Here is a 27,364-nt window from a genome sequence, read left to right as displayed (position 1 = left end):
ATGTTGATTATAAATAAACTAGGGCTGTCAATAAATATTTATTTTTTTGTCAAATGATTTACATGATGTGCTGATTAAATAATAGAAATAACCACTGAACTCAATTTTTACTAAGAAAGGCCCCCAAATAAAGAATTTAGGTGAAATACATAACAATATTTATTAAAATGAATATAATTCACATTATTCAAATACATTACATCATATGCATATATTGGGACAGCAGACAAGTTAAAAATACAGAAAGTGGCTTGAAAGTCAAGATATTGTTTGTTTTATTCCCATATCATTGAAAAAAATATATTATTTGCCTACTTTTGTCTGAGCTTTTTTTTAAATTGTGATTTTTCAGACAGATGCTAATTTTCAGCATCTCTAGACATAAGCAGTGTTTTTAGAACATATTCTTTCAAGTTAAACATGTTGGAAATGTTGAAAAACGCATTGAGATTTCTGCATTCTGTTGTTCTCGATCAAGAGCAAAAGCTCGTCTGTGAAAGTCTATAGACCTTATTCCCAGCAGCACCGTCTTTTGATTTTTGACGTGAATGACAAGGCTGTGAAGGATAAACTAAGTCTCTTCAATGAGCTGTACTGCAGTTTAAAGTGTTTTTGGATCGTTCCGCTGACAAAACATTAAAAATATCTTTCTAAGAATATTCAGTAGACAAAAAAAAAAAACATGATTTGTGGAAAATTAGATGTGATCTTGCTTTTTGATTCCTTTTATATGGTGCGTGCTATTAAACCGATGGCAAGTCTATTCCTCACAGTCTCATTACATTTACATTTCGTCATTTAGCAGATGCTTTTATCCAAAGCGACAAATGAGACCCACAGCAAGCAATTTGTCATACAAAGTTTAACAACATCTGCTGTATAGGACTGCCAAGTACTCACAATGGCGGGAGTATTAAAAATGCTAGCAATGAATACAGAGACAGACAAGAATTTATTTTAATAATTTTTTTTTTTTTATGTTAAGTGCAGTAGTAAGTGCAATTAAGTGTGGGTTGTTTAAGTGCTCACACAACAGATGTGTTTTCATCTGGTTCTTGAATGTTGAAAAGGTAACAGCAGATCATGTGGTGGTTGGAAGTTCATTCCAACACAGAGGACCAGAGAAAGTGAATGATAATGAAATACACTTTGAACCTCTTTGTGATGGGACAACCATGCATTGCTCGTTCAAAGGCCGCAGAGAGCGCGTTAGAGCATAGACCTGAAGAAGTGAATTGAAGTCAGATGGTTTGGTCCATTGGCTGTCCTGTTTTCATTTCAAAGATGATGCTTCTGAGAATAGGGTCTTTGCTGCATGTAGCTCTCGTTGGTTTGACAAAGTGTGTTGCCTGTACAGCTGGAGCTGACTGCCCCTACTGCCACATCAAGGTGGTACATAAAACTGGAATTGGTCTGATAGAAGGGAGTTTCCTTATTACGAAATTTACATACGGATCGGGGGCATGATTAAATGCGTTAGTGTTTTTAACACGTTCTTTTTCATATAATGAATCACACTAAATTAACACGTGAAATCAACATCCCTAAAATTTACTTATCAAAATGAATTAAATTGAGAAGAATCTATAACAAATAACTTGTGGGCTATTTCACTCCACTGTAAGTTATGCCATTAACATTTATACAAACAATGCTTGTAACCACTGAAGAATTAGAGTATAGTTTATTAGTTTAACTTCACATTGGCCTACATGGAGTCTGAACTTTTTTCATTGCGCTATGAATTTAATCATTTAATTGTTATGCTTTGGTATTGGAGTGGCTAATTAAATGATTTTATATCAGCTATCTGATTAAGAAATAACTTGCAAGTATAATGCTAACAGTGCAGCATGCCCATGTTAAAACATGTCTTTGAACTGTTATTTTGGAATCTGATTCTTTTGGCAGCTTTTTGTGTGCGTGCGTGCTTGACGGTTCCTTAATAGCATTGATTTTTCTCTCTGGAGAGAGAGAAATAATTGGAAAGAGAGTCATCATGTGAAAGCTGTAGAATCTTGTGACAATTCTATTTAACTTTTACGCTTATCTCATATTCTTAGGGATTCTTACCTCAGATTCTTAATGTGCATACCTAAATAATAGAGCTTATGCCAGGATATTTTTCTTAGACTTTGACTTAATATAAGGTAACTGGTAGAATGATCTGCATCAAGACCAGTATGGAACTAGTAAAGTTGAAATATGCTCCAGGCAGGCCGGTTTTCCTCTTTTGTCTTCAAGGCACTCAACAGCATGATGAAATGAGTTAACATGGCCTTCAGGTCTTTATGATCTGGGTCTCTCACACAAACACACATTTTGTTTGACTTTATTTAGTTGATTTTTCATGAATGAGTTGTGATTGTGCTATCCTCATGTCCTTTCAATCAGTTGTTTTCTGATTGTGTTCATAGATCCTTGCTAATCTTGTAATGGAGACCCTACTCACTGAGCTGAGAGACCTTATTTCCCCCAAACTGAAGGGCAAGATGCATGAGATACAGAGGAATTGGATGCTGGTAAGTCAGTCCAAAATTATAACTAAAGCTTTACACATTTCCGCAGAATTCGAGCAGCTATTTTCTGCAGATTTTTATTCCCCATTAGCAGTGCAGACAATGAGGGAAAAAGTGGGTAGATTCCATGTGGTTCTGAGCATTGCTATATGTGAACACCCCCTTCTAATTTACAGGTTTGTCTATCCTAAAATGCCAGTAAAGACAAAACTTAATGCTTCAGCATGCATAGAAATTCTAGAGATTTTAGAGAAGGTCCTTTTCTGTTCCAGTATGTGCACAAAGCAGGGTCCAACATTTTTTTTACGGAGTCTGGTGTGAAAGTCCAGACTTGAACACCTTTCTGATGAATTGGAACACCAACTGCAAGCCAAGCCTCATCGCTCAACATCAGCACCTGACCTCTCTTGTTTCTGAACGGGAGCAAACCCTGTGTCCATGGTCCAATATGTGGTCAAAAGCCTTCCATGATGAGTTGAAGCTGTTAAATGTGTATAAAGCGCATATGAGTATGGTGATTGGGTGTTTCCGTACTTTTAGCCATTTAGTATAGCTCTGTCCTAGAAGCAGGGTGGTATTACTAACTGAATGTGTTGTAGAATCTGTTCATGAGGATCTCAAATTGAATTAATTCTAATAATTCTACCAGACATTCTACTTTGACCTGGCTATATTAAAATGGCTTCTGTCTTGTTTGTGATCAGATATCAGACGCAGTGTATGGGCTGGTTCAGAGCCAGACTCAAGCACAGTATGAAGCAATATTGCAGAGCTGTGAAGCAGGTCGGCCCCCTCTGGAAACCACCATTCGCACAGACATGGACCAGATCATCACTTCCAAAGAACATGTGACCAGCAAAATCAGAGGTAGCTTCAATTGGTGATTTATTCATTGCATATTCATCTTTATCAAGTGGCACAAATAGGGCACTTAGTGTTTATATAGGAAATAATAATGTCAAATGTTTAACTCCAGACTATTTACTGATGTCAGGCCATATCAGATTCATTTTCAAGGAAGTATATTTTCAGGTAATTGTGAAAAGAAAGGATTGCATCATTTGTCACCTACAGTGTTACTGATGAATAAGGATGATGTATATATTACAGAGCTGTGCTTCTGAAACCACAGAAACCTACTCATAATCAGAGTAAACTATGGAAACTGTGAAACAGCATGTTTGGATTTGCTCCATAAGAGACCAGTAAACACTCTGATTATATGGTGATTGCTCATGTTTACAAACATGATGACTTGGTATTTAGGCCTAAATTAAGCTACGTCAACCTGTATATTGCCCTTCAAAGCTGACCCGCAGTCAGGGCTGGACTGGGAAGAGAAATCAGTCCGAGATTTTACATGTCAACTGGCCCAAAGTTTGTTGCGGGGGTGGTGGGTGGGGTGGTGTGTACGCTGTCCTTTTCTGCATATTGCAGCTCCGTTTTGGAGTCTGTTCTGCATAATGCGGCAGATCATTTTAATTTATCGCAGCCCGTTTCTCGGCCGACCCACCGGCCTGCTCTGTTCTCACGATGGCCAGTCCTCCCCTTATCAGCCCCAAAGTCCGTCGGCCCACCGGGAAAATGCCAGTATGCCAGGTTACCAGTTCGGCCCTGCCCAAATTAACAGTGGCAACACTGAGTCGGAGCAAAAATTGTGGTGGATTTTTTTTTTCCCAGGCAAAAGTGGGTTATAACAGTCTCTCTCTTTTAGAATTGTTGAGCCAGATCTGTTTACCACAGGGCAGGTTTTAGTCCAAGAGACACTATTTCAGTCATAACTCTGTTTGCCTTTGCAGTGCATTTTAGTCAGATCTATTTATTGTAACTGTAAAGAAATGGTTCACCCAAAAATGTAAAATTCTCTCATAATTTACTCACCCTCATGCCATCCCAGAATTGTTTTTCTTTTTTCCTCTGCAGAACACAAACAAGGATTTTTAGAAGAATGCCTCAGCTCTGTAGGTCTATACAATGCAAGTGAATGGTGACCAAAACTTTAAATCTCCATAAAGCACATAAAGGCAGCATAAAAGTAATCCATATGACAAAATTTGGCTCATTTCTACTCTGCACATTTTGCAATTGCAGTCTCTAGGCACGATCATGACTTCAAGCTCGACTGCACATCCTAGAGCAAGGGTGCTCGCACTTTTGTGGAATCAGATCAACTTTTTCATAATGATATTACAGTAAGATCTACCATGCACAATTTAAATATATATTGTAGTCACTGTGTTTTCACGATATCAACATTTTAGTAGTCGGAACAAATACCCGTGAAATTTGATGCTTCTCGATGCAAAAACTAATAGTCTATTTTGTTAATTAGGTAAACATTGTTTCAAGTTCTCAAGTAATCATACAAGACAAGGAAACATTCAGTAATAAAATAAGATTAAAGAAACAAATGAAGAAAACTATTTAAAATTTGTAACAGCAGTATCAAGTACCCAAGTAAACATTCTTTCATTTTCTGGATTACAGGTCTTCACTGTATGATTTATTAATATTTTATTTTAAAGCTACAAAAGTTTTCCAGCCAAGAGCAATTAATGGTTTTGTTGTTGTTAGTATTAATGACACCTATAGTGACAGGTCTTTCAGGCTGCATTTACACTGCAAGTTCTAATGCACAGATCTGATATTTTGTTACAAATCTGCTTCTACTTCCGTTTACGTTTGCTTCAGACATAACTGGCTTTGTTTCTTCTTCTTTGTAAATACCTCGCTAAGACAGGCATTTTTAATTATATTTGACCATCACACAGCTGCGTATCCGCATAACGTAAGCGTTCTCACAAAATGCACACAAAAAGAAGCCGTCTGTCAGACAATGCGAGTCTTTGAAACAGGATGGCAGGGGAAGAGTCACTTACATTCAAAAGAAAATTAATACCTGATTGGACGATTCAGTAGTATTTATCAGGAAAGCGCTACCTGATTGGTCAGAGAAACTATAGCCTACCCCTAATTATAACCGTAATCAATTAGGAAGAGCTTAACTCATAAATATTAACAAGTCTTCTCCTGCCATCCTACGTTTTGGAAATCCACCCGTGTGGGAGCCGAAATGAGGAAATAAAAAGTGATCTTCAAGAATTTTGTTATTTGAGTAGTTTCTGTCTCTAATCCCTTTTACCGTTTGACCAGTTAGCGAGATCGACCAGTGGGTTGTTTTGCCATCGACCCAGTGCTGCCAACTATTTCTCCTGGGAAGTCTCCAAAGGTTCGATGAAATGTTGTTTTATTTTTATTTTTTTTATTGCATTTTAACAAGAACAAAAATAAATGTACATACAAGAGTACATATAACCATACATGTCAAGGGTATAAAATAAATAAATAAATATAAAATAACAAAAAAAAATTAAGAAAGGAAGGCATTTTACAGAAAAAAAAACTTATACCTATTAAAAAGCAGTAAAGTTTTCCTTGCTTTTAAGTTTTTAATTTTTGATATTGTTTTTAAATATATTTTAACATCGATAAAATGTTGTTAAAAGTAGCGAAATTATGTGATGACGTCATTTATTACGTAAGGCATCAAATTTACATATTTAAATTAATTGTTGTAAAGAGCTATGGCAATTCTTTAAAGGTGTAGAACCCCCTTTTTTTTAATGAGGGTGACTAAATGATGAGAATTAAAATTTTTGGGTAAAATGTATTTAAGTGTCACAAACCGATAGACTGGTGTTGTGTGTTTGTCTGTAGCTCTTGTGCTGCCTAAGGCAGAGAAGCTTCTGAAGGTGAGTATCCAGCCATATATCAGCTCTATTCTGGACGCTTTGATGGAACCCACCAGCAGAGGCTTCTTTGAGGTGCGAGACTTGTTTTTCAGGGAGCTGGTCGAAATGAGCAAAAACCTTCTCAATGATGGCAACAAGGAAAAACTTGGAGAAGTAAGACAACTTTTACAAATGAAATGTTTCTCAGAATTCCTGTATTTAACTTTATTCACACTGTTTATATATAAGAATGTGTGTCACTGTGTATTACATCTGGTTGTACAGCCGTGGCCAAAAGTATTGTCAGTGACATAAATTTTGTGTTTCGCAAAGTTTTCTGCTTCAGGTGTTGTGGTGTTGATTCACATTTGTTTCTAGATTATTTTGCAGAGTGATCAAATGCATTTTAAATAGTTGTAAAGAGCTTCATTGACCCAGTTATGGACTTTATCACAAAACCCTACATTTCACAGTTTTTTTTTTTTTTTTGGCCCTGGCACAAAATGACCAACTAACATAATTTCATTAATCATATCAGCAGTACCTGGGAAAGTGTGAATGTTCTGAACATTCTGATTGGATAATAAGAGCAGATAAAAGGAGGGAATGGTTACCTCCTAAAGAAAGACATGCAGCCATCATCACTTTGCATCAAAATGGCTTCACGTGCAAGGACATTGTTGCAAAGAATATTGCACCTGAAAGAACCATTTACCGGATCATCAAGAACTTCATGTCCCAGAGTGTCCAGCAAGTGCCAGGACCGTCTCCTCCTGAGGAGTTAGCTACGGAATCGTGTCACCACCAGTGCAAAGCTTGCTCAATATTGGCAGCAGGTAGGAGTAAGTGCATCAGCATGCACAGTGAGGTGAAGACTTTTGGACAATGACCTGGTGTCAAGAAGGGCAGCAAAGAAGCCACTTCTCTCCAAGAAAAACATCAAGGACAGACTGAAATTCTACAGGAAATACAAGGATTGGACATCAGAAGACTGGTGCAAAGTTTTCTTCTCTGATGAAGCCCCATTCTGACTGTTTGGGACATCTGGAAAATGTATAGTCCGGAGAAGAAAAGGTGAACGCTACCATGAGTCCTGTGTTGTGCCAACAGTGAAGCATCCTGAGACAATCCATGTGTGGGGTTGCTTTAAATCAAAGGGAGTGGGAACTCTCACAATTCTGCCCAAAAACACTGCCATTAATAAAGAATGGTATCAAAACGTCCTGCTAGAGCAACTTATCCCAACGATCCAGGAGCAATTTGGTGATGATCTGTGCATTTTCCTGCATGATGGAGCAGCATGTCACAAGGCAAGAGTGATAATGAAGTGGCTCGGAGATCATTGCATTGAAATTTTGGATCCGTGACCATGCAGCTCCCCGGATCTTAATCCCATAGAGAACCTGTGGTCAATCCTCAAAAGGCGAGTGGACAAACAGAAGCTCACAAATTGTGATCAACTCCGAGCACTAATAAGGCAAGAATGGATCGGCATCGGTCAGGATTTGGCCCAGAAACTGATATCCAGCATGCCAGAGAATATTGCAGAGGTTATGAAGAACAAGGGTCAACACTGTAAATATTGACTCTTTGCATATATTTTATGTTTTTGCCAATAAAAGCCTTTCAAACTTATGAAATGCTTATCATTGTTTTCCAGTGTACCATAGAAACATGTTAAAAAATATTCTACAAATACTGAAGCAGCAAACTTTGCAAAACACAAAATTGATGTCACTGCCAATATTTTTGGCCACGGCTGTACTGCGATTTGCTAATAGGTTGTTTGATGTATCATCCTGCTGAAAAATCCATCTGAAGAAACCAGCTTCGTAGTTAGATTCTAGATGGTCTAAGCTGGTTACTGGCTGGTCACTCAACCACCAGCGTTCTCAACTGTGGTCTTAACTCTTTTGTCCAGCACATGGAGAAGATCTCCATGCTAGCTTTTCATCCTGTAAAGATGCAGAGCTGCTATGAGAAAATGGAGACACTGAGTTTAGAGGGACTACAGCAGCGGTTTGATGTTTCCAGCCCCTCTGTGTTTGTCCAGAGAGCCCAAATTTTAATGAGAGAGGTGAGTCATATTTGAACAGAAATAATCAAAAAATGTCCATTAAAAAAACAACAGGCTCTAACTGGCAAGTAACACTGTTTTACAAAAACATAGTACAAATATTTACCACGAATTCAAGCTTTTTTTATGATGTTTTAAACTGCAGCTGGTTTGAATAAGTATAAAAATGTCTTGATTATGTTTTGTGTCTATGTGCCACTTGGGGTTTGGTTTGTGGCTTTGTTGTTAAGTATGAAATGAGATTCCCGAGGGTGTATATACAGGTGAAACTCGAAAAATTAGAATATTGTGCAAAAGTTCATTAATTTCATTAATTCAACTTAAAAGGTGAAACTAATATATTATATAGACTCATTACAAGCAAAGTAAGATATTTCAAGCCTTTATTTGATATAATTTTGATGATTATGGCTTACAGCTTATGAAAACCCCAAATTCAGAATCTCAGAAAATTAGAATATTGTGAAAAGGTTCAGTATTGTAGCCTCAAAGTGTCACACTCTAATCAGCTAATTAATCCAAAACACCTGCAAAGGGTTCCTGAGCCTTTAAATGGTCTCTCAGTCTGGTTCAGTTGAATTCACAATCATGGGGAAGACTGCTGACCTGACCGTTGTGCAGAAAACCATCATTGACACCCTCCACAAGGAGGGAAAGCCTCAAAAGGTAATTGCAAAAGAAGTTGGATGTTCTCAAAGTTCTGTATCAAAGCACATTAATAGAAAGTTAAGATGAAGGGAAAAGTGTGGAAGAAAAAGGTGCACAAGCAGCAGGGATGACCGTAGCCTGGAGAGGGTTGTCAGGAAAAGGCCATTCAAATGTGTGGGGGAGCTTCACAAGGAGTGGACTGAGGCTGGAGTTACTGCATCAAGAGCCACCACACACAGACGGGTCCTGGACATGGGCTTCAAATGTCGTATTCCTCTTGTCAAGCCGCTCCTGAACAACAAACAACGCCAGAAGCGTCTTACCTGGGCTAAAGAAAAAAGAACTGGTCTGTTGCTCAGTGGTCCAAAGTCCTCTTTTCTGATGAGATCAAATTTTGCATCTCATTTGGAAACCAAGGTCCCAGAGTCTGGAGGAAGAATGGAGAGGCACACAATCCAAGATGCTTGAAGTCCAGTGTGAAGTTTCCACAGTCTGTGTTGGTTTGGGGAGCCATGTCATCGGCTGGTGTTGGTCCACTGTGCTTTATTAAGTCCAGTGTCAACGCAGCCGTCTACCGGGACATTTTAGAGCACTTCATGCTTCCTTCAGCAGACAAGCTTTATGGAGATGCTGACTTCATTTTCCAGCAGGACTTGGCACCTGCCCACACTGCCAAAAGTACCAAAACCTGGTTCAATGACCATGGTATTACTGTGCTTGATTGGCCAGCAAACTCGCCTGACCTGAACCCCATAGAGAATCTTTGGGGCATTGCCAAGAGAAAGATGAGAGACATGAGACCAAACAATGCAGAAGAGCTGAAGGCCGCTATTGAAGCATCTTGGTCTTCCATAACACCTCAGCAGTGCCACAGGCTGATAGCATCCATGCCACGACGCATTGAGGCAGTAATTAATGCAAAAGGGGCCCAAACCAAGTACTGAGTACATATGCATGATTATACTTTTCAGAGGGCCGACATTTCTGTATTTAAAATCCTTTTTTTTTATTGATTTCATGTAATATTCTAATTTTCTGAGATTCGGAATTTGGGGTTTTCATAAGCTGTAAGCCATAATCATCAAAATTATATCAAAGAAAGGCTTGAAATATCTTACTTTGCTTGTAATGAGTCTATATAATATATTAGTTTCACCTTTTAAGTTGAATTACTGAAATTAATGAACTTTTGCACGATATTCTAATTTGTCGAGTTTCACCTGTACTGTTGTGGTAGAGATATAAACCTAATTTTGGTCACTAAATAGTACAGCTGCAGTTTACTGTTAAAGACGGTCTCATTACTGCTATCAGCCTTTGTTGATTGAGAGCACAAAACAATAGAGAAAGCATCCTATCAAGCTCTTGCACTTTAATACATAATGTTAAATGTGTATAAATAAAATTTAATCACCAGAATGACATAGTTACTATGGTTATACTTATAATATGTGAAAGACACTTTTACGAAAGAGACTCTGATATACAGTAATTCACCGCATAGGGAGTGGCGAAACAAGACTGAACTTGTAAAGTGAACTATCAAAACAGTGTTTGTCCATCCAAGTTCCCACCCATGCTGTGAGGTGGAATATGCCCTCTTGTGGCAATAATCTTGGTGTGTGTGTGTGTGTGTGTGTGTGTGTGTGTGTGTGTGTGTGTGTGTGTGTGTGTGTGTGTGTGTGTGTGTGTGTGTGTGTGTGTGTGTGTGTGTGTGTGTGTGTGTGTGTGTGTGTGTGTGTGTGTGTATTTATCACTTTGTGGGGACCAAATGTCCCCATAAGGATAGTAAAACCCGAAATGTTTGACCTTGTGGGGACATTTTATCGGTCCCCATGAGGAAAACAGCTTATAAATCATACTAAATTATGTTTTTTGAAAATGTAAAAATGCAGAATGTTTTCTGTGAGGGTTAGGTTTAGGGGTAGGGTTAGGTTTAGGGGATAGAATATAAAGTTTGTACAGTATAAAAACCATTATGTCTATGGAAAGTCCCCATAAAACATGGAAACACAATGTGTGTGTGTGATCTTGATGTCTTTTTCTTGACTTTTATTAGATCCAGTCACCTCTATGAAAATGATTTGGAGAGTCCTTTCACAGTTTACCTAAATATATCTATGCATTTCTTTATCCAGCAAATGGATGATGCAGTGTACACATTTGAGCAACTCCTGCACCAGAGTCTGGAGGGCCAAGGAGAAGACCTTTGCAAAACCATCCAGGGCTGCCAGGATCGTGTCATCAAGGTGAAACATACTGCATGTAGTGGTCCTTGTCCAACAGATGTCTTTATACAAGTAGGGAGATGTTCAGTTTTATATTATTTTTTTTATTTTATTTCTGGTCATCTCTAGAAATTTGACTATGACAGCAGCACAGTTCGTAAGAAGTTCTTCAGAGAGGCTCTTCTCCAGATATTCATCCCTTACATGCTGAAACAGCTCTCTCCATCATGCTCTGGTGTAAGTCCTTATCTCTCGGAGCAGTATGAAGTTTTAATTATTTTTAATCTAATAATCTTATCGGACATAATCTAATTGGACATTATTTTTTGTCCCTGAATTTTTTTATTTGTTAGCTATTTTTGTCATTTCTGGTGCCTTTTTTGCCCCAACACCCCATTATTTTCTGGCCCTGGTCGATACAATGTTCTCTGTTGTATGTTAGAACTACATTTAGCAAATGTATGTAGCAAACTGTATATGAATTTGCTGTTTTCTAAGCTGTTTATCAGATGTTTGTGTTCAATAATTGCAATGTGTTGTTTTCCAGATGATACTCTTTAACCAGATATATTTGGCTATATGTGTGCTTACTGGGATGGGGAATAAAATATTTATCATTATGTTGTGTTTACAGGAACTCCCTCATTTCCAGGAGCTGATCTTTGAAGATTTCTCTCGTTTCATTCTGGTGGAGAACATTTTTGAGGAAGTGGTGTTGCACACAGTTATGAAAGACATAATGATGGGTAAGACAGCTTTCAAAGATTTGAGGACACCTTAAAGAGAGAGTTCATCCAAAAAGAAACTTTCTGTAGTCAATAGGCATGGGATTGATGCTTTTTCCATACATCGATAATCAGATAATTTTCCATATGATTATCGATCTATATCAGTGGTTTTTATTTGTATTTTTTTATTAGAAATAGGGCTACTCATCTTACGTAGATTCTTATACTTATTTCGTTCACTTCCAGTTTTTCTCCCAAAAACATTTTTCCGTTCAGTAAATAAACCCATATTATCATTCTTGTGGGGGGGAAAGAACCCTAGAATTTGTAAGGAGCTTCTCGAAAGGCAAAGGCCTCAGGGAGGCTTAGCTCTTCCTAATCTTATGGGCTACTACTGGGCCGCAAATCTTCAAAAAATTATTTGTTGGTATACTTCCCCTGAGGTTGATTGGTGTAAGGCGGAGGCAAATATTTGTATTTCTACATCGCTTTCTGCTCTAATAACAATGAAGCTACCGTTCTCTCCCTCTAAATACTCTTCAAGCCCAGTAGTACGCTCTACGCTTAAAATATGGTCACAGTTTAGACAAAGGCATAAACTCAGCAACTTTTCTATGCTAAGCCCTCTCTGTAATAACCATTTGTTTCCTGCTGGTAAAATAGATCTCACGTATGCACAATGGCAAAGGATAGGCTTGGCCAGGTGTAGTGATTTTTATATAAACAACACTTTTGCCAGTTTCAATGACCTCTCAGAGAAATTCCATTTGTCACAGTCCAACCTATTTTGTTACTTTCAAGTCCGACATTTTGTTCAATCTCAGAGCTTAACTTTCCCTGACCTGCCACCTACTTCACTATTGGATAAAATTCTATAGTCTCCTACTTTTCTTAAGGGTCAAATTGCAGCAATATATAAGATGGTTATGTCCTCAAATGACGTTTTAATTGACAGAATAAGAGGTGAGTGGGTAAAGGACATAGGAAGTGAAATACATGACGCAGTTTGGGATGAGGCTCTTAATAGAGTAAATGGATCAACCTCTTGTGCACGCCTTAGCCTTATACAACTTAAAGTCCTCCACCGTGCCTATTACACAAAATGTAGACTTTCAAAAATGTATCCAAATGTTGATGACTTGTGTGATCGATGCAAAGGTGACAAGGTAGACTTTTTTCATATGTTTTGGGCTTGTCAAAAGCTGAGTGACTATTGGACATTCATATTTAAAACATTAAATGATGCCTTTAGCTTGGATATAAAACCCAGTGTTGAAGTTGCTATTTTTGGAGTACCAGAACATGGAGTATCATTGACAAATAAAGTAAAAAATGTTATTGCTTTTGCCACCTTATTAGCGAGAAGGAGAATATTATTTGAGTGGAACTCAACAAACCCGCTTAAAGCCTCATTGTGGTTATGTGATCTAGTATCATACTTAAAATTAGAGAAAATTTAATATTTAATGAAAGGATCTGTTGAGAATTTTTATAAGACGTGGCAACCCATGATTTCATATTTTGAGAAGATGAGGACTCTCCCTCTTATTGATCAATGTTAAATATGATCACCAATTGGGGTTTTGTTTTATAACTATGTACGGACCACGGACCAATAATTTTATTTTTGGCTATTTATGTATATCTTTTATTTATTTATTTATTTATTTTCTTTAAATTTTTTTTCTTCAAATTATTATTACTATTGTTGTCTTAACTTGTATGTAATGTATGGTTAATTATTGTGGCGGAATGGGTTATAATGGGGGAAAAGCTCTAACTTTAATTGTATTTTCTTTCTGTTAATGCTTTCTGTTAATGCTTCAAAAAAGTTCATAAATAAATGTAAAAAAAAAAAGAAATAGGGCTACTTTTGCTACACCCAAACCCTTAAATGTACTGCAAAGGCTAACCAGTATTTGTCTGTATTTCGTGAGGTCCAGGTGTCTGTATTAATAGTGATGCCCTCCACCTTTCTTAAGCTCTGTACACACAATAGTCTTTGTCTCTTCATAGATATTTCTCACCACAATGTTAGTAGTGTGTGCAGTAGGGTAACTTAAACTCTGGTTTAATTTCCTCTAACATGTTTCAAAAAGGGACTCCAACACGTTAATCAACTTAATTTCTCATACTATAAACTGAGCAACAAAATTTGTTAGCTTCTTGGCTTGTGGGGAATCAATTGCTACTTTTTTCGGTACATTTCGTGAATTCATTATTTACAATAATTTATATTAAGTTGGTTTATAGACTAGTTGTCATGTGTCTTTAAAATGTAAACGGCCTGCCCCACATCTAACGACCACTAAGCCCATGCATGACATCGTTGACATGACTACTTGCTTGGCGCCACTCCAGTGAAGCTAACTTTAGCTAAAAAAATGTAGAACAATAAAGCAGTCGGGAAGAGAAAGCTTCTTAATGACTTTATTGATGGGTAATTTTCTCTCTCTATCTTTCTACTATATCTATCCACTCCATGTCGGGACTTTTGTATTCCTTGCATAAATTGGAACCATTTAGGCTTACTAATTTTTCATTATTAACAGGCCTGGTTCTACGGGGTGCTATAGATCACGATGAAGATTTTGACAGCTATTTCGTTATTATAAAGGGAGTGCTTTCGGGATTTACAGCCGTATATAAATGCGGGATTTACTCTTAAAATGGCAATGATTGACATATTGATAAATGTAGCATTGTTTGTTCCTGAATGAAGCAGCCTTTTTTGAATGAAATGGTTGAATAATCTGCTGACTGAAGCTCATAACAGTCCCTTGCCGCCACCTACTGGCGTAACAATGTAACTGCTTTGAAATCGTTGAAAAATCCCCACCAACACTAACATACAGACTGTCTTGTCACAATTAATATTTTTAATATCTAATAAACTAGTTTCATGCATTTAAACAAGTCTTTTGTAACAAAATTTATTATCACAAAGTGTCACATCAATCATCCAGTTGTTTTTAGGGTAGTAAATACTACACTGGTAAATAATGCTCGAATTATTCTGTTGGATGTACACTACTGTTCAAAAGTCTCTTCTGCTCATCAAGCCTGCATTGATTTGATCCAAAATACAGTAAAAAAGTAATATTGTGAAATCTTAGTGAGACTGAAATGTCTCAAAAACTGTAGAAATAATCAGATGGCTTCCAATGTATTTTGAAGTCACATGCTTGCGGGTCTTCAATTGCCTTGTGTGTAGTCCCCTTGTATATTTGCCATAGTTGCCCTTTTGGGTTTGCTGCTTTGTCACAATGGGTTTGCTGATTTGTCACCTGCTTGCGGGTCTTCAGTTGCCTTATATGTAGTCCAGGTATTGGCCAACTCCATCAACTCTGAATCTGAATCAACTCCAAACTTGGCTTCTTTTGCCCTTTCCCCAAAACTCTCCCTATTGTTTATACACCAGAACATTACACACAATAAAACACCATGTGAAAAAACAGTTGCACAAATATAAGTGTGACGGAGGTTATGATAACTTAGTAGTAGGTACAGTAAATGTTATATCACCCCCTTGTGTTCTCCCAAAGCTATTACGCCAGACTACGTCTCCCTATTTAACACTATCAAGCTGATGAGTTGAATCAGGTGTTTTAATTAGTGAGACATCTAAAACATTCTTGGAGGGGGGGGCCCGAGGACTGGAGTTGAGAAACACTGAGCAACATGAGGGTGAATAAATGATGGCAGAATTTTTATTTTTGGGTGAACTTTCCATTTAAACCTAAGAATAAAATGTTTAACCTCCTACCCAAGATCTCATAAACATTCTCACAATACCGTCACACAGATACATTTTTAACATTGTAATCTTTTAAACATTTCTAAAATAAACCTATACCTTCTATGTTTCCAGCTGTGAAGGAAGTAGCTGTCCAGAGGAGACACAACCTGTACCGAGACAGTATAGTTCTGACCAACAGTGACCAGAATCTTCACCTGCTGGGGGAGAACCCTCCCATTGATTGGGCTGGGGAGTATGGAGGAGTCCAAGAGGAGGTGGATGGAGAGGATGAAGGACAAAACAGAGATACAGCCACTCAGAAAAGACGCAGGATGAAGCAAGTGGTCTCCATGATTCAGCTGGAGGGCACCACCCATATTCTGCACAATGAATCGTGCCTAGAAGTGCCTGCCGGGGACGACATTCCTGAAGAAGAAACAGAGGGACGCTCAGACACTACATCCACCCGAGAGTCAGATAAGCAAGTGCCCAATGGAACTCAAAAGGATGTGAATAGAAATCAGGTTGAGGAGAAACTACCAGCTTTATTAAATAGAATGGAACTAAAAGAGGAAGAAACTCCAGCGGAAAAGCCTTTACAGGAAACCGAGAACAAGTCAGCCATTGAGAGTGCCATACAGGAAATGGACAATACAGAACAGGAAGAGGAATGTGAGCAGGGTGGAGAGATAATGACACAGAAAGCTGCAGAGTCATCAGCCTCAGAGGACATTGCAACTAGGAAGGTAAAACTCACCCCAAACTGTGAAGGAGGGGCACAGCTGAACAAAGATATGCCTTCAAGCACAGAGGAAAATCCTTCAGATTCAAATGCAAGGGAAATGGAGGCAGTGACACCATTGGACAAACGGGAGGAAAATCACATTACAGAGAGCACTCAAGATTGCCACTCAGAGCAAAGCACGGACTCTATATCTCCACCACAGCAAGACGACAGATTTCAATCTCCCACTACTGAAATAGTTGTGCAGGAGGAGCTTCAGATGGCTAAGGAAGAGTGTAATGGCTCCAAAAAGGGAGAGGACACTGGGAAGGGAGAAAATGCACATATGGATCACCAGTGAAACAAGAACTTATTAGGGTCTCTTAATTTGGTTCATTTATTTTGTATGTTTGTGTGTTTGTTTGTGCCTGTAAACAGAGTAAATACAGTATCTAACCAATTGCTCTAAGAAAGACATTGACTGAGAGGCTTTTTTGCCTTTAAACACTATTGTCTTACTATCATGGCTCTATAGACATTTGTGAACCTTGTCTTAATGACGTTTCAATCTTTTGCGTGCACGCTGTCACATTTTTATCGTTTTTGCACTTAATTATTGTCACTCTTAGTTAGAGCTGGCCTCAATTGTAATCATTGTATCCTAAGTTAAAATGGCATTCCATTCACAAATATGATATCCACCCTCATTTGATTTCTGTTCCCTTTAGTAACTTTTCATTTCTGTGTGTCTTGCTACCTAGAAGCCATGTTGTGCCTCATTTTGATAGCATATGGTGCCTTATTTTGTTTTGCATGTAGTCTTTAATGCTTAACACTAGTGATACTTGCCTTGTCTGAATTCAAATTGAAGACACTCAATTTATGATTTTACTGTGGTTCTTTCTTGGGCTGGATTGCCCTGTTTAACCACTGTTGTTTTGGTGCTGTGTAAGCAATACATTTTTTTCTTAAGAAACTCTGCTGTCATTTGCTCTGTTTACTCATTTGCTCTTGACTTGACTACAGAAGTGGCTGCATCAATTTTCCTTAACCAGTTCAAACTAGTACAATTCAAACTGACTATAAGCCCTTCTCCATATGGTGCTTTGCCCCCTCCTCTTTCATTGTTAAATGTACTGTATGGATGCTGTATAATTTAGTTTATTTTGATAATTATGACCTTCGTAGCTGCTGTGTCACACAGCAGATACGTGCACTGTAGTAATTTAGTTTATGCAGATAGTATATGGGTTATGGGTCATTGTGGAGATGTGTGTCATGATAATGAGATGTCAATGAAAATGATTTAATGCATAAATTTCAGTGCAGGTGACTTGTAAATGGGGATCCAATAGATGATGACACTATGTATGGAGGAGTGATTGATTTTAGTACAGTGCCACTGTTGGGGAGCCAGAAAGTAATGTTTGCTATTTGTAATTCAAATTGAAATGACAGTCAATCAAATGGTTGTGAAAAATTTGAGAAGTGTCTGTCTACGTCCTGTTGGACAACTACAAGACACGCCCACTATAAGTTATGCCCCCTCTAACGGGCCTGTTTGTTGCTTTTACTTGGAGTCCTGCTCCAGTTGCACACCTACACCTATTTCTAAACTAACCTTAAACCCACCCCTATGCCTAACCACAAAAATCTAAAAATGAAAAGTTTATAAAATTATTGAATATTATGCAAATAAAAAGTTATAGTGGGGACAGTCATACCATCGTATCACTGGGGGGCGACTATGAGGTGGAAAACTAAATGAAAATGAAGAGGAGCAGCAGCTAAGGTAATAGGCTGGCCGCTTGGCATGTAGGCTAACTTGAGAAAACAGATAAGAGACATTTTTAATTTGACAATGTATATCTTTCAATACATAATATCATATATGACATATCATTTAAAAGTGATTCTTTGTGATTTGTACGTATTTAAGACAACGTGAATCGTATGTAAATTCAATATGATAATTAAAAGTTATTTCAGCCAATAGAATGGCTTTATGATCCAAATAAAGGCGATATTTGGAGTAGGCGTGTCAAGTGGGTGTTGGTAGTACTAAGGGACGTAAACAGATACATTTGAAAAAAAAAAAAGTAAACAGATACATTTGGAAAAAAAAAAGTAAACAGATACATTTGGAAAATGTGGTGGTTAAAGTGTCCGATATATCTGGCCATAAAGATTTCATCAGCATCTTACTATCTGTCTTGCTGTTTGAGACTTTTTAATATACAGTTTTTTTTTTCTCAAACAATTTAATAATTTTATTTATAGCACTTGGTACTATACCTTTTTACCTTTTTTATTTGTATCGTGCAAAATAATTTTGTTTTTTGTTTTTTATTGTTATTCTTTGAAAAAATAAACTATAATCAACTGACAATTTCATATTTTTGTATTTTTAAGCGGTTGATTGATGAATATTATACGAGATTTACTCTATAGCTAAATTGTTATGAATTGGTGGGGTTTTTGTTAGACCTGCAAGAGGCAGTGCAAGCGTTTGTCATTCATTTTCTCATTATGGTGCTGATGACATTATACCTATATATATTTGATTCAACGCCTTTGAATGCAGCTAGTAGCCTACTTATGAAATGAAAACAAGTATGTCGGATTAAAATAGAACATGACGGAAACTTTTCAACTCAGTCCGTCGGATAAAGATTTTTTTTCTAGCCCAACGTCTGGAATGGACCTTATGGTGATATTTATGGTCGTTTCTAAATTGTATTTTCAATTTTGGAAGGGGACGCCACTCAATGGGTCGTATCAAAGAAAAAAAAAGAAAAAATGTTGTTGTTGTTGTTGTTGTTTTTTGTTTCACGAAGCTCTTCCTCAAGAATGTTAGCGAGGGTATGCTTACATGCATACCGTATTGCCATGCTCCCTTCAGAGCACCCACATCAAGAGCCTTGTCCTTCGGAGTGAGAAGGGTATAGGGATGATCAATTTCAAACGTAATTCACCCTATTTAGAGGATTACGAATAACATCCTGACGTTATGACGACATAGTTTTGCGTAGCCTGTGCTCACAGCTCGAGCTCGGGTATTTCCCCCCACTCAGAGTGATCTTCTCAGCACACGCACTGAGAGCAACATCAGGACCGGGCGGAGGATGCGCGAATGATCACGCCGCACTGTAAACACAACTTACTGCGTGTACTGAGTGTCATTGCAATTAGATTACTGTCGAAGGTTTTCCAGTGGGACGGGGGTATGATAAACCCCGGATCCCCCGGACCGTTGTACTGTTCGTCAGGATGCGATCACTGAGTCGATCGTGGGCCTCGCTGCTCACCGTGGTTTTCTTCATCGCAACAGTCGCCGTCAACGCTGGAATGGCAGGTAAGAGAACTTGAATATTTTTTCTCACATTCAGTAACAAAATGAACCAAATTCATTGTCACGGGTTGTATAATATGATATTGTTGTTAAACTGTTATTTTATTATAATATATACTCGAACGTAGGTATATACACACTGAGGATTGGATATCACTAAAGAAAATATAACGGAGACGCGTGATTTCATCAGAACACACTGACTGTGATGTCAGGCATGCCATTGTGTTAAATAAACTATAACATGCATATCAACATTGCGCAAAATTGGTTGTGCAACCATAGAGGGAGGACATGTATTCAATAAATTTGTTTCTCAGTCCACATGTGCTTTGCAACCCCTTTCTAAAAGTCATAATTAGCCTATCCAGATATTCTGACTATTTTAGATAGCATACCTGAATATTTTTGCACGCATTCTGTAAGTAACTGAACCAAATTAATTGTCATGTGTTGTAATATGATATTATTATTAAACTGTTATTCTATTATAATATGCAATATATTGCATATTATAATAGAATAACAGTTTAATAATATCAAAATTCCATCCAATTAATTTGTGTAATGTTTAACTAAATTAAACTAATATTAATAACTTAAAAAATTTTTGTACAATTTATTTTTGCTTTTTTTACTTCACTTTTCACTAAGATTAAAAAGCTCTTTGGAAAACTAATTGAACTGGATAATCCATGCATCTCCTTGACAACATTGCAGCACTGGATTCAGCAAACAGTCTCTCAGAGTGATAAACACATGAAAGTAGAGACCTTAAGCTGCATACGTGGATATGAATGCGGTGGGTGATATTTAACTCAAATCAAAGAAGAAAAGAGATTTGATCAAGGCTATTGCGAATTGCCAGGGCTTTGCTCACTCTGTAGAGGAGCTGTAAAGTCAGTAATTGACCAACTAAAGAGAATGAAGACCATTTTTGTAACCTTTATAAAATGAGCATTGAAATGGTTCTTTCAGAGACCTCATACTAAAGGTAGTTACACATTCACAAAGAAGTAATGTAGATCATTAAGATGCAGAGAGAAGAGGTAGGTGTCATTGCTGTTGTGGAAGAGAGAGAGAGAGAGAGATGAAAAAAAGACTCAGAAGAAGGAATCATGAGGAGAATTCGTGAAGGCCAAACCTAAGCAGTTATCTGAATTAAGTTTGTTAGGGCAAGACCAAAGAACATTGAGCTTGGCTGCTTTAATCTCTCAGTATCTGAAACGTTCCGCTATATTATGAAATCTGCTTCAACATTAAACCTTGACCAGATCAAGGGCTTTTTTTAAAGCAATAGTTCCCCTAAAGAGTTCACCCATAAATGATAGTTCTGCTATTATCTCATCTCATTCAAAACCTGTATTTTTTATATTATTTTTTTTCCCATGGAACACAAAAGTTAAAAAACTGAAGAATATACTTCCCACTGTTTTTCATACAATGTAAGTGAATGGGGACTGGGTTTGTCAAGCTTCAAAATGACTAAAAAGCACATTAAAAGAATATTAAAAGTTCTTTCCCCACACAAAGCTAATGAATAGCAGCAGGAGGCCTGGTATATAGCATGTCTTTAGGACCACTTTTTATGATACACTTTTATTATGTTTTTTTTTTTTTTGTGCGCTTTACAGACCCAATCCCCATTGACTTTCATTATATTTGTTTTACACAGTAGAGAGAGAGAATCATATGGGTCTGGAACAACATGAGAGTGAGGAAATGAAACAAAATGTAAATTTTTGGGTGAACTGTCCCTTTAAGCACTCAGAAATTGTGCTTGAAAAAAGATAATACGGTTATGTCCATCTGAGTCTCTGTTTCTGGTGCTTCTTGCTGATGTTGCCTACTGTACGAGACAAACTTCTGATTTAATGCCTGGAGCGTGGGCGGCCTTGCACATTTCCAGTGCTCTCTCTCTCTCTCTCTTTATCACCTTCTCTGTCTTTTATGTGAACTGCTTCCTGTGTGCTTTAGCTCCTGTTCTGCTATTGCCTGATATGCCTGAGTTAGTTTAAAGAGAGACACTAAAATCCACGTCTGAACTAAGCCGCAGTGAAAGAGGATAAGATGTTTTAAGCAGTGAGCTGTTTTGACAATAATCCTTGTATGTGTGTGTGTGTGTGTGTGACTTAGAAATGCCTAAACCTAGGATTTGCACTGCATTGAGACCTAGAAGAGCATCTATCAAATTGTTTTTATCTTTTTTATTATCATTTAAATTATTTATTATTTATATTGTAAAAAATTATGTATTTTTATACAACAGTTGCTGATCATAAATGTAATCGATAAAATAATGTAAAAATGCTACATTATGAAAACTGTTTACTGGTTAACTGAAAAAAATATATTTTAAGACATTTTACTGTAAAAACATTTATTATACAAAATAAAAATGCTCTTAGATGTAAAAAGTCTGATTTACCTTACAGTTAATGGTGAAAATCTCTATTATATTTAATACGTGAATGCATGTTTTTACAGTAATCTATTGTCTAATTATGGTGGAAAACAACTGGATGTTCCCAAAAGTCCCTGCATGACCCATTACTTTTGACGATAATGTATTGAAAAATTCTCATTCTCACATATCTGTTTTTGCACCTTTTCTCTCCCTCTCTCTCTCTCTCTCTCTCTCTCCCTGTTACAATGCAGAAGTGATAAATCAATCTTCAATATGTGCAAAAGCCACATTATTTCAGGTGCAATATGCCCCAGGTTTGTCATCGCATTTCTTATATAATATATATGGAACATGCATTAGTTCAATAGCTTTTGGAAATGTGATGATCAATACAATATTTTTAAATGTGCTTAAAGCTGCAGAGTGTGATTTATGAAGCACTAGCAACACGAAATGGAATTGCAAGTTTGTGGATCAGAAGTATATTAATTTGGAAAAAATTACACACAGCAGCTTAAAGTCAGATTGTAACAGTTCAATGGAAAGGAGGAGGCGAGAACCAGTTTAACAATATAAATAATATTTTAATAATAAACTTAAACAAAAAGACAAACACACACAGGTGTCGGGCAGGCCAGGGAGCACCTGTCATGGTGTATGTCCTTTTTTTCCGGGGGAGTGGCATGCACTTCCGGCCCCGTCTTCCTGGATCTGGGAGGGGACAAGAGGAGGGGAAACAACAATAATATATATATTTTATTTTAAACGTGGTACTTACAGTAAATACCAACCAAAAACACAATAATATTTAAAAAGAGGAAAGGCCAAAGCGGAGTGGTAGAGAGGAGAGAGAGAGAGAAAAAAAAAATAATAATAATATACTCGCCGGATCCCTGATATGCCGTAGCCTGGTCCTCGGCCACTCCTCCACCCTCTAGTGGATTACAGCCACGCCTCCCCGTGTGGATCAGAACACCCCGCCGCGTTTTCGGTAGACGAAAGGGGCCTCCCTCACCCCTGGCAGTGGTCCTCCCGCTCCAGGTGGTAGGCCAGGAGCCCCTGCCCACTCACGGTTAGTGGTTCTCTGACCCTGCCACATTTTAGCGGCTGGTAGGGGTCTTCTCCACCCCTGGCAGCAGCGCTGAACACTCCAGGCAGACAGCTAGGAGCCCCTCCTCCCCTCGCGGTCGGGGACCATTCCTCCGCTTTCAGGCGGCCGGGCTCCTCCGTCCCCCGGTGGATGGCCGCAGTTGGGGTGGATAGTTAGTGGCGAGTACTCTACTATGGCGCATCCCTCCTGCTTCCCGGGTTGCGGAAGCAATGTAACACCTTTCAATGGAAAAAAGGCGGCGAGAATCAGCTTAATAATTTTAATAATATTTTAATAATAAACTTAAAAAGACAAACACACAGGTGTAAACCTGACACTGACACAGTGCATTTGTGAAATCTGTCTGGCTCCCTTTAGATCAATACTGGGTCTGCAGAATGAAGTGCAGCATGAGTTCACCTGAGAAGGCACTCTCGCCTGATCTGAACCATCATGGCCCAATAGACCCTCTGCAGTCTATAATGCCTTTGCCTTTAGATGTAGACTTAGTTATTATTCTGAAATGCCATATTTTATGCTGAGCATAGTCAAGGACTAGCAGCAGTGGTTCCAGCCATTTACCTTTATTCTACAGTTTCAATACAGTTTTCCATTTTACAGCTGTACTGTAATTTCACAGTAAAGTACTGGCAGCTGGGTTTCCAGCTGTGTACCATAATTCTACAGTGTTAATACAATATTCTATATTTCAGCTGCAATTTCTGCAAATACAAAGTATATTGCTTACAGCAGATTCTCAAGCTATTAAAATGAATACAGATACATGTATATTAAAATATCTTAATTCAATATCTGTAATATTTATATACACTGTCAAACACATTGCACTTTTAAATATAAATAAATGTGGCAAATGCACACATTTCTAAACAACCCAAATACACTGAATCAACCAGTCAGTCTAAATAAATGTAATACAATTAAAATTACTATATTACTATAAAATACATCTAAAATGTAAATTAATATTTAATTGACATCATAGTATAATATACATTTAAACATAAATCCAAATCACAAAGTCTTGTAGAGTGAATGTAACAGTGTGGTGTACAACAGTGAAGAAGAAAATGAAAGCGTTAACTCAAAGAGTGGTGAACCTTCTTGAGAACAGGCCAAAAACTGTCAAAGCATCACCACCTCTGGTCAGGTGTGGCAAGGAGTAGGATTCATACTAAAGTCTGATAGGAAAATAAGGAAGAAAATATTTGTGACTAAATAAACAGCCTTTAAAAACAAATAACAAAGTGTATACATAGCAAACTAGACACTCACTACATTCATACTATCCTCAAGTTTCAAATGAGACTAAAAAAGAACTAATTAGGATTTAATTTGATTATAAAAAGAGAGTAAATAGATGTGCACATGTATCCTTGTTAGATAAGAAAAAATGTATGCATGCATTCAGCTGTTAGAGAAAGTGTATTGTTACAAAGAGGGAGGTCACAGGAGCAGGATCTAAACGCAGCTTAAAGTATTTAATAAAATAAACAAAGTACAGATTAACGGGGTAAACACAGTAACAAAAGAAACATCCATGATGGGGGAAAACACAGGAACAGAGAAAACATGAACGATGGGAACAGGTAAAGAACAAGAGATCAAAACACAGAACAACTGATAAGGACAAAGCAAACAACAGGGCATTAAATACACAATAGGTAACGAGGTAAATGAAAAACAGGTGAGAAACAATGGGGAACAGCTGGAGGTGATCAGAGCAGGGAATTATGGGAAGTGTAGTCCAGGGGGAAACAGATGACAGAGGCAAAACACAGGGCAGACAACAGTGAATCGTAACAGTTCTAAGTTAGGTGTTTCTAAGCTGTAAAGGTGTTTGGGAATGTATGTGTTTGAGAAAGTAATAAACATGTGAGTAGATTGCTAGACAGACAAAAAATATGATACAAAAAACAGCAACTTCATGAGAAGGCATGAATTTTATGGAAAGAGAGATAGGTACAAAGACAGACAAATAGAAGGAGAGGAAAGGGTGATTTGAGATTAAACTTGCCTTCTTGTCATGAAGACCAGAGCCAGTAGATTGCCAGTATGTTTTTCTGGAGAGGAGAGAATAAGTACATTAAATGCAGTTGAGAGCTAGAAGTGCAACTTTCATTTGCTCTTAACAGGAAGCTGATTCGATAAGTTGAGTGTTGTTAGGCATGGAAGTTTACCTGCAATGAAAAATCCCATTTAGAAATTATGTGGTTTTGAGTAAAGCTGTGGATTTGCGATTGACTGTGACAGATTTCTTCTTATCAGCACTACATTTCTTGTTTACATTCGTGTCTTCTTTGACAGCATAATATTTGCTTTAAAATTAGTTGATTTAAAAAGTTCAAAGATTAGAGATAAATTAAGAAATAAGCAAGAAGTTAAGGGTAAGCATAACACCTTTGAATTAATTATATCATGTAGCATGCCTCCTTTTTCAGTCATCCAGCAATAGCCTCAGCCTGCTCTGATCCACCTAAAACTGAAAAAAAATTAAATACACATCAACTACTCATTTCAAACAGACACTACAATGCAAATGCTTTTGAAAAAACTATTACAAATATTTATCAATTTTATGTCTCTTACATTAGTCAATCCACATTTCTGCTCCTTCATACTTTAATTATGAGATACTAACCAATCAGAGTCAGATAAGGACTAGCAGATAGAGCGAGTGTCTCTTTACATCAGCTGCAGTCGTAACAGACCTGTAGGGAAAAACACACAATCAATTTTAGTAACATAAATTGTGTAAAAAAATCGACATTGTTTTGATATGATTGACCATGGTTTTACTTTGGTAAAACTGTAGTATCCATATAGTAACTATGATTTTATTACAGTAATATTGTAGTTACCTTGACCATGGTTAACTTTGTGGAATGGTTTTACTACAAGTACCAGTTGTAGTAAAGCCATGGTAAACTTTTGTAAGGGTATGGATGTTAAATCATGCATTGTAGTTTCCTGAAGGAACTTAATTTAGTTTTTTCCATTGCAAAGTGGGCAGTCGTAAGGATCTGAGCAACTTTGACAAGGGACAAATTGTGATGGCTAGACGACTGGGACAGAGCATCTCCAAAATGGCAGGTTTTGTGGGGTGTTCCCAGTATGCATTGGTTAGTACCTACCAAATTTGGTCCAAGGAAGGACAACCGGTGAACCGGCGACAGGGTCATGAGCACCCAAGTCTCATTGATGCGTCTGGGGAGCAAAGGTTTGCCCGTCTGTTCCCATCCTTCACCCCTTCATGGCAACAGTATTTCCTGATACCGCGCTTTGCCACACTGCAAAAAAAGTGTTCTGGAATCTGTTTTGTACTATGCATGCACATTATATTCAAATGAAAGAAGCACTACTTTGTTGTTTTATTGCACTTTCAAAGTGATTATTTTAACATTTTAATTTAGCTTTTTATTCCTTTTTATTTCTCGATTGATTCAATAATGCATACAAATGTGTGCTTCGTTCACTGCACATCATTAATTAATTGGGTCATTACATTTCCTGTCTAATTGACATAATAGATTTCAGCTCATTACTAATATAGATGCAAGGCTGGCAACCTAACTTCTGCCCTGAATGAGAAATGTATTAACACATGATGACCAATCAGGAGGTCAGGAAAATTCATTAAGAATATGAGGTGACAAAAAAAGCAGCCATTTTTTATGTTTCTCATGGTTAATCATGACAACAGCTGAAAGAAATAGCCTTGAAATACTGTTTTTGGACACAAAAGTCTCACAAAATGTGATGTTTTTGAATGTATTCCGAGTTGTTCAGATGCACAGAGTTGTATATAATAATGTTAATTGCAAATTTTTTATATATTTATACAGTATACAGTCATCATTTATATACAGTATATAAGAAACATGCTAAGATTGGGAAGTGACTGTGTAGACACTGTCATAAATTAAATGTAGTGATTAAAACATTTGAATGCAGTCTACATTTAAAGATGAAGTGTGCAATTTCTGAGGGACAACCAGTACAAAAAAATATTGGAATTGGTTTCTTTGAGCTTTCTGATTCTTTAACAGTTTGCAGGGAAATTGTTATTTGTAGACAGCATGAAACATCATCAGGAGACA

The 27,364-nt window shown here is 37.4% G+C and overlaps 2 protein-coding genes across 3 annotated transcripts in view; both read left to right on the top strand.

The window, feature by feature from the left end:
* LOC127643228 (protein Niban 2-like) overlaps positions 1 to 18,797 on the top strand; it is a 47,474-nt gene extending 28,677 nt beyond the window's left edge. Inside the window, exons 7-14 of the mRNA XM_052125869.1 lie at positions 2,418 to 2,522; positions 3,224 to 3,386; positions 6,237 to 6,424; positions 8,172 to 8,327; positions 11,114 to 11,224; positions 11,333 to 11,440; positions 11,838 to 11,949; positions 15,803 to 18,797. Coding sequence (XP_051981829.1) covers positions 2,418 to 2,522; positions 3,224 to 3,386; positions 6,237 to 6,424; positions 8,172 to 8,327; positions 11,114 to 11,224; positions 11,333 to 11,440; positions 11,838 to 11,949; positions 15,803 to 16,755 — 1,896 coding nt within the window. The 3' untranslated portion in view covers positions 16,756 to 18,797. The remainder of the gene's footprint in view (positions 1 to 2,417; positions 2,523 to 3,223; positions 3,387 to 6,236; positions 6,425 to 8,171; positions 8,328 to 11,113; positions 11,225 to 11,332; positions 11,441 to 11,837; positions 11,950 to 15,802) is intronic.
* Positions 18,798 to 19,407: 610 nt separating this feature from the next.
* LOC127643234 (neural proliferation differentiation and control protein 1-like) overlaps positions 19,408 to 27,364 on the top strand; it is a 29,447-nt gene continuing 21,490 nt past the window's right edge. Inside the window, exon 1 of one of the 2 annotated variants that reach the window (XM_052125882.1) lies at positions 19,408 to 19,749. In XM_052125882.1, coding sequence (XP_051981842.1) covers positions 19,665 to 19,749 — 85 coding nt within the window. In that variant the 5' untranslated portion in view covers positions 19,408 to 19,664. The remainder of the gene's footprint in view (positions 19,750 to 27,364) is intronic. The other variant, XM_052125881.1, reaches the window with a different exon arrangement.

Source organism: Xyrauchen texanus, chromosome 4, assembly GCF_025860055.1.
Source record: "Xyrauchen texanus isolate HMW12.3.18 chromosome 4, RBS_HiC_50CHRs, whole genome shotgun sequence".
Classification (NCBI taxonomy): domain Eukaryota; kingdom Metazoa; phylum Chordata; class Actinopteri; order Cypriniformes; family Catostomidae; genus Xyrauchen; species Xyrauchen texanus.
The sequence above is the reverse complement of the archived record's forward strand: the minus strand, read 5'-3'. Positions and strand labels throughout refer to the sequence as shown.